Below are 8282 nucleotides of genomic sequence, written 5' to 3' on the forward strand. Positions count from 1 at the left end.
AGTCAATTTTTTCATTACTATAAAGAAATACCAAAGGCTGATGGTTTTGTAAAGAAAATAGGTTTATTTTGGCTCAGGGTTCTTGAGCAAAGGTTGAGGGCTTACATCTAGTGATGGCTTCTTGCTGGCAGAGTCTCAAGGCAGCAGAGGACACTGCATATTAGCCAGCTTTCCATCACTGGATCAAAATACCTGAGAAAAACAACTTAGGAGGAAAAGTTTATTTGGGCTCTTGGTTTCAGAGGTTTCCTTCCATGGCCAGCTGGTTCCAAGGCAGTAACATCATGGCAGAGCAAAGCTGCTCACCTCATGGCAGCCACAAAGCAGAGAAAGAGCAAGGGGCTGGTGACATGTCCAGTCACCTACTTCCTCCAACTGGACCCCACCCTCTACTGTTTCCCCCACCACCCAATGCCATCAGCTTTGACTCCTTCAGTAGATGAATGCATGATGAGGTCAGAGCCCTCGTGATCCAATTACTTCACCAAAGGCACACCTCTGAACAATGCTGAATTGGGGACCAAGCCTTCCACACATGAGCCTCTGGGGGACATTCCTGATCCAAACCAAAACACAAGACAAGAGACAAAGAGTACACTGGTGTGCATTCTGATCTCTTTCCCTCTATGAATTCAGTGGGATTCAATCACGAGGATGCCACTCTGATGACCTCATCTAACCCTAATCATCTCACACGGGCCTTGCCGCTAAACATAGTTGAATTGAATTTCCGTCTCCTTAATATTTCACAATGGGGATTAAGTTTCAATATTCCTTGAACCCTTGGGGGTACACACTCAAACCATACCCAAACCATGGCAAGGCCAAAGGCAATAGAACTAGAGGGACCACCAACCTACAGGCAAGACCATGGCAAAAGTGGGAACAATAGGGCTGGGGATGTGGCTCAAGTGGTAGCGCGCTCACCTGGCATGTGTGCGGCCCGGGTTCGATCCTCAGCACCACATACAAACAAAGATGTTGTGTCCGCTGAAAAACTAAAAAAAAATAAATAAATACTTAAAAAATTCTCTCTCTATTAAAAAAAAACAATAGTTTTTAAAAAAATTTTTTTAAAAAGTGGGAACAATAGTAGAATGAACCATGCTCACGTGCTGGGTGCGTGGTGTATGTTCAGGTTGTCAGGTGAGTTTAACCTGACAGATCTATCAGCATATTAGCAGTTCTTTGGACAGAGTGAAGATCAAATGTGAATGAATAGACCAGTGATATCCTCTCATCCCCATCTTTCGCTTGCATCTCATTGACTTGAGACCACCTTGGCATAATATAGGTGCACATTGTCCCTTACCCTCAGATTAGAAGACGATATATCTCTCAACAACATAGGGGTTTCACCTGAGCAAGAGAGTGACTTCAGAAGACAAGCAGTTCTGACAACTCATCCCTGCCAGAAAACACAGATAAGCTCAACCACCTGAAACCCCAGTGTCCAGTTTAGGCATCCTGCTTCCAGGATCGCTTGGCACCTGGCCATCAGCCCAGCAAGCAGCAGGTTAGCTCACTGTCTGAGCAGAGCCTTTGTCCTGAGCAATCTCCAGGAAGACAGCTTCTAAAGTGAGATGTATCTTGAGTATATTATTGGTTTATGGCCTTTGAAGACAATGTTAAATGTGCCCCAAACATATAAGCTAAAATCTTCCCCATTAGATTCTTTGATGTTAAACTTTGGGGTCTTGATTCTCTGCTTGGCTGAGGTTGGAACAACCCCAGAAATATTTCCTCAAGGAAGCCTGGCCTCAATAAGAAAGTTGGGGAACTTTCTAGGCAAATGTACACTGGCAAAGGGACTGGTTTTTCATAAGAGAATGCTACCAGCTCTTAGATCTGCTGCTTCTGCAAACTAATGTGCCTAGTCTTTGCAGAGAAATCATCCTCAAAGCCTCTAGAGAGTGAGTGTCCACTGTCCCAGTTGGGATAGAAGAGGAAGGAGCCCTTTGCTTTGTTCAGTCAAAGGCCTCATCTGGCAGGTGTGGCCCTATTTCTAGCTTATTCCCCGAGCCTCAAAAGCTTAGCTTGTGGCCCATAAGGCTATCTACTTAGCGGCACTCTATTAGTATTCCTTGAGAGACAACCTAAGAAGCAGCAGGAACACTAGGGCCAGATTACCTGGGTTCAAACACCAACTTCGCAATTTACTGGATGGTCATAGGTAAGTTACTTGACTGTACCTCACTTTCCTCATCTGGAAAATGCAGATAATGACATTATTATGAATTATGAGAATTAAATATGTGTGATGTGTCTATCACAGTGCACAGAACACAGATTAAATGCTATATAACTATTATCTAGGATGGCGATGGGGATGACAATGATGGTGATGTTGCTGAGGGTTGTGCCCATGACCTTACTAGCCTCTTTTCCCACCCCTAGTATGAATTTTCTCTGAGGCATTTGTCTTAGGCCCCAGCCCAGACAAAATCATGGTTCTCTGGATATCAATCTGTTTTTATCTTATGGATGTTGCCACTCAAATTTCTATCTTTGTTCTGGGTGCAGTGATGAATGCCTGTAATCCCAGCAACTCAGGAGGCTGACAGGAGGATCACAAGTTTGAGGTCAGCCTTAGCAACTTAGAGAGGTTCTCAACAACTTAGTGAGATCCTGTCTCAAAAAAAAAAAAAAAAAAAAAGGACTGAACATGTAGCTCAGTGATAAAGCACCCCTGGGTTTAAGTCCCCAGTGCCAAAAAAAAAAAAAAAGAAGAAGAAGAAGAAAAGAAAAAAGTTTTTGTTTTGAGTGCTAAAGTGAGCAGTTTGAAGCCAAATCTTTAGTATTTGGAAAGGGATTTTGGGATTTCGGTGTCCTGACTGAAATCCTTAAAGTCATCCTCAATTTCTTTCAAGTCATGATCAACACAAATCCTGGGTTTTTTGCCTTCAAAATGTATTCTGGTGCTTACCAGTTCTCACCATTTCTATAACTATCTCTTCTTCTACAGAACTAATGTGCAGATGCTTATGTGGGTCTCTGATTCTTCCTCAAAAGTACCATCCACATAACAACCAATATGGCCTTTAAACATAGAGAGGTCAATTAATTTCTCTCCTCTGTTCTTAACCCTCCAGTCAGCTAAAGAAAAATGCCTAAATCCTTATACTAGTTTACAAGACTCACCACCATTCATAGACCCCTTCTTGTTCTCTCTCTCTCTTTCCTCACCCCTCTCTGGCCCTCTGCTCCAGTCAGGTTAGCCTTCTTGCTGTTCCTCTAATATGCTGTATGTAGCTAGGACTTTTCCCTTGCTTTGCCAGCCCCCTGGAATACTTCCCCCCAAATATCGACATGGCTTATTCCCTTCCTGTATTGGTCAGCTTCATGTTACTATGACACAATGCCTGACCCAGGCTATTTAGGAAATAACAAGAGATTTATTTTGCTTCTGGAGAGTCAAGGCCAAGATTCAGTGACTCCATTGACTTAGGCCTCTGATAAGGGTGACACATCATGGAAGGACCACCTTTAAGGCTTTACCTTCTAAAAAGTCCACAGTCCTTCTTGATAGCATCACCCTGGGGACCAAGCCTCTAACATGGGCCTCTGGAACACTACCTATATTCAAACCATAGCTCTCCCTCTCTTCATTCAGACCTATACCCAAATGCCACCTCATTAAAGAACCTCCCTATTTTTTTTCAAACAGAAATGTTCCCTCCCACCCTGATATTCTATATTCCCCTTGTTTCACTTTATTTTTTCCTCCCCAGCACTTTCCATGATCTTTCAGAAGTTTATTTTGTCTTTGCCCACTAGATTGTAAGCTCCTTTCAGTCAAGGACTTTGCTTGTTTTGGTCACTCCAGTGCCTGGAAAAGTGCTCAGTCAGCACACAGCAGGAGTTTGATAAAGAGTCATTAAATCAATGAGATAATGAGAAAAATCTTTTTTTTAATATTTATTTTTTAGGTGTAGATGGACACAACACAATGCCTTTATTTTTATATGGTGTTGAGGATTGAACCTGGGTCCCACTTGTGCTAGGCTAGCACTCTACCGCTGAGCCACAAACCCAGCCAGCAAAATCTTAATTTTACTATTTCATTCTAATCTTTTATTTCTTGATTGCCCAATAACTTGGAAGCAGTGTATAAAAATATAGTGGACTAGGGAGAACTATGGTTTGAAGCCCCTGTTCTTGCCTAGCATGCATGTGGCCGTGGGTTCAATCCCCAGCACCACAAATTTATATATGGCACACCAGTTTAAAAAAAAACAACAAAACAAAACAAATGAAGAGGTCAAGGGAGAAAAAAAATAAACCTTCTTAAGTGCTTTCATATTCCTCAATGGAAGGTGATGTTGATGACAGTAAAACATGGCTGTCAGTGGGATGTTCTATGCTCTATAACCGATTAGAATAATTTAGTAACCCCCACCCTGCCTTCACAGATGCCAGTGGATGAATGAGATTTTGCTGTAGGAAAAGAGAGGCCTCTGAGCTGGGGATAAGCATTTTAAATCACCCTCCTTCTTTTTTCCTATTTTAGAGCTCCCAGGGCTGCACATAAATACTTGCTTCCTTGGAAGAATAGCATTAACTGGCACTGGTAGAGATGCTTCCCAGCCAATGATGTTAGAGACTTTTCTTCATGGAAAGGTACTCTGGGTCCTGCACCTTGGAGTTGTGAGGCTGTTGTGACCAAACTGGGAAGACAGTGTTCTATTCTTCAGTCTTGATGGTAATGATACTTCCTGTTTTCAGTGCTGATTGTGTGCAGGTGTATAAGACAAAGCTCATATTCCAGATCATAGCTGGTGCTTTCTCCAGAGATTCTGGACAATGATAACACATGGTTGTTCTCTTCCCTTGTCCCAGTCACATGCACCTACATCATGGTTGAGGAGTCTCATTGGGACCCTGCCCTTCTTAAAGGCCTGGCCTAGGTACCCCAGAAGGTTGGAAGGAGTCACTCCTAAGCATCCTGTGGAAGGGAGAGCAGAACATCTGATGCAGACCACTTGTTTCTTTTGCTCTAAGAGATGCAAAGCTAATAGAGAAATACAATTCTAAGACAACAGAGCAGGCCCTGGGTTGGGTCATTTTAGAGATATAGCTTTTTCCTTAGAGTTTTTATTTTATTTTTATTTATTTTTTTAATATTATTTATTTTTAGTTTTCCGGCAGACACAACATCTTTGTTTGTATGTGGTGCTGAGGATCGAACCTGGGCCGCACGCATGCCAGGCGATGTGCTACCACTTGAGCCACATCCCCAGCCCCTTCCTTAGAGTTTTTAGCAGAAGTGATTCTGTTCTCAGCTCTGATAACTTCTGAAGCTTTCCTTGGAGGACTCCGTCTCTACTCTGGGAGCAATTAGAAGGCATCCAATATTCCAAAACCTTCTTTAATGTAGCTTTTTTTATCTGATGGAGGGCATCTTGCCCATGGTTGGGCTTAGTGGTGCCTGATGAGGATCCAGCATATGAATCTGTGGATGCAAGTCACCAAGACAACATCTGAAGAGTGAAAACACTCCCACAAGGGGAACACCCTGTTAGTGGCCTTGTTCTGGCCCTCTGCGTGTATTCACCTTCTCACTGTCTCTAACACTACAAAATACTATTTTTCCTGAGCCTAGTGGAGGAAAAAGTCAAGTGTTAACATGGGATAACCTGCTGAGTTGGGGAAACACACAGCTATAGTATTGCAGGACCTACCTCTTGAAATCACCCCCATTCTGAAATTTAAAACAAAAGTTGCTACTGGCCAGTACTGTTAGTTGTCAGACAACAGATAAACACATGGCAGCCAGAAAAATCCCCACAGAGTTTGGGCGGCTGATTTCTCTGGCAGCAAATGAAAGCTTTAGCAATTGCCCCTGAGGACTGGCTGAGCATTGGAGCCCCTCTCTCTGTGGGCGCCCCTTCCCCCACATTCTGGGCTGTAGTGGGTGTAAATGTGTGCACCGTGGGGTGCAGGCACCCTCGTTCATAATTTTAGGCAGCTGCACACCCGACTCAGGGACACCATACCAGCATAATTCATCCCACACCTCACAGCCAGGGTGACTCCAGCCTCAATAGACAACAATTTGAAGGCATTGTTTACAAATCAATTTCCCCCTCTAAATAGGCTGTTACAAGAGTGGACCCTTCTGCTTGCCCAGCCTAGGCCCACCTGTCACTGGGACTTCCTAACCAGTGGTCACACTGTATTGATCTTTTTAATCCCCTCTCTTTGAAACACGGAGCCAGCTGATGTGGAGTTCCTCAAAAGAAAGACTCTCCCGCAGCCCCTACCTCTACAGGTAGCTGCGTATCCAGGCTAATTCCCACTAAAAAGTCTTAATTGGCTTATGGGGCGCCTGAAAGATCTCCCTTGTGTTTACATCGTGAAAGGAAATGATAGATCCCAAACACCTTAGTCTGTCTTTATCTGGTTCTTGGTGAAAAATCAGGTGCATTTATTTTTTAATTGTTTTTGACACAGTAGTGGAGGGTTTGGAGGTCGGTGGGGGATAGTGTTTCACTTTAGTGGTTGAGCCACCAGCAGAAGGGAAGAAAAGCCCCAAAGACACTAACATTATGCAAGAAACTTGGTGACTTATTTTTCACTCAGTTTTTATTTACACGAAGCATCTGCAGTACAAAAATGTAAACTTCAATAGCTCATAATAATAGAATAAACTCTTTATGTACAAAAATACATTTTCATATGAATGAAGCATCTTGAATAAATTAAAGTACCCTCCAGCCCCGTGCCTGAATAGCTACGCAAGCGTTGGGGTTCTTCCTAGAGCGAGCCTGCAGTGGTGGGGGTCGGGATCCATAATGCATGAAGCCCACTCCTTGTGTCTCCTTTTTAAGCCTTTTCATTGTATTGTCAGCCGGCTCAAACCGAATTTTCATGCTCGTTTTTCTTCATTAGAGTTCTACAAATTGTAAAATTGACTTTTCACCTCGTCTTCAGGGGCTCATCTGTCTCTTTTCCAAATCACACTGAAGTGGTGGCTGGGGTCAGTTCTGAGCCAGCCACAAAGGAGGTTTTGTGGAGTTCAGAAAGTGCAAAAGGAAAGGCCTTCTGGGGGCGGGCAGGAGGGGCCCAGGGCTGAGAGCTGGAGAAACAGACTAAGGGGCAGCCATGGCAAGGGTGCAGCGACCTAACAAGCGGCTCAGGTATTCCCTACCCTTCTAAAGCTCCCGCTTCCTCCCTCTGCCTGGAGTGGGGGGCTCCCGAAGCCGCAGCTGAGTCCTCGTGTATTGCCCATTAGCTTGGGGAGAAGACAGTAACGGGGTCTAAAAAGAGCCTAGTGGTAAGGAATGAAACACGGCGTCGTGTGGAGCAAGTCTTTGGGCAGGCCAGGGAAGGAGAAAAGGGGATCGCCGGGGCCATATGCGAAATCTTCGGAGGCCGCGGGGCTACTGGGGTCAGAGAGTGGTGAGGTGGCGGCGGCGCACGGGGAGGCCGCGGTACCGGAGCCCCAGGACTCGGCATCGCTGGCTGGGCTCGGGGGTCCGGGCAGGCAGGGGGCACACTGAGGAGGTAGGAGGCGCTCCCGGGCAGCGCCCCCGGGCAGTCCTTGATCGGCCAGGCGCAGTGTCTCGGCCAGAGCCCAGATGTAGTTGTAGGCGAAGCGCAGCGTCTCGATCTTTGTGAGCTTGGTGTCATCGGGGAAGGAAGGCAGCACACTACGCAGCGCGTCCAGCGCGGCGTTCAAATTGTGCATGCGGTTGCGCTCGCGATCATTGGCCTTGACGCGCCGGCTCCTTCGTAGCGAATGTAGCAGCGCCTCGGAGCGCACTCGCCCACGGCCCCTGCGCCGCCGCCGCTCCTGCTCCTCGTCCTGCGCCCCTGGAACATCTGACCCCCCAGAGATCCCAGGTGCGCCCCTGCGGGCCGGCGCGGGCGGCCCCGAGGTGGAGACAGGCAATTGGAGCCTGACACAGTCCTCCTCGTCGGTGAGGAAGCCGGACAGGTCGCTGCTGCTGTTGTTGCTGGCGCAGTCGAGGTCGGAGAGGCAGGTCTCCAGCGGGGCTGGCATCTTTGCGCTGTGCAGGACTGACAGATGGACAGAAGGACGTTTAGAGGACAGGAGCCCGGGCTGAGGGCAGGGCCGCTGGGGGGCACTTACGTTTCGAACGGCCCGGGCTTACTTTGTGCCCGCTGCGGGCGCGAGGGCCAGGAAGGGCGCAAGGGCGCAAAGGAAACTTGGCTTTGCCTTCTCGCCTCGCCTGCAGGAGCCACGCGCCGGGCTGGTCTCCCGAGTGATGTCGCCGGCGATCAGATCAGCTCGTGTGAGCACCGAGTGTGGCACACGA

At 46.7% G+C, this 8282-nt stretch overlaps 1 protein-coding gene across 1 annotated transcript; it reads right to left on the reverse strand.

Moving 5' to 3' along the window:
* Positions 1-7270: 7270 nt before the first annotated feature.
* On the reverse strand, positions 7271-8005 carry Neurog1 (neurogenin 1). The gene has a single exon (XM_027941159.2). The coding sequence runs from the start codon at positions 8003-8005 to the stop codon at positions 7271-7273; it is 735 nt and encodes a 244-aa protein (XP_027796960.1).
* Positions 8006-8282: the final 277 nt, after the last annotated feature.

Source organism: Marmota flaviventris, chromosome 5, assembly GCF_047511675.1.
Source record: "Marmota flaviventris isolate mMarFla1 chromosome 5, mMarFla1.hap1, whole genome shotgun sequence".
NCBI lineage: Eukaryota > Metazoa > Chordata > Mammalia > Rodentia > Sciuridae > Marmota > Marmota flaviventris.

Coding starts and splice junctions, on each gene's coding strand:
- Neurog1 (XM_027941159.2), bottom strand. CDS start 8,005: ATGCCAGCCCCGCTGGAGACCTGCCTCTCCGACCTCGACTGCGCCAGC.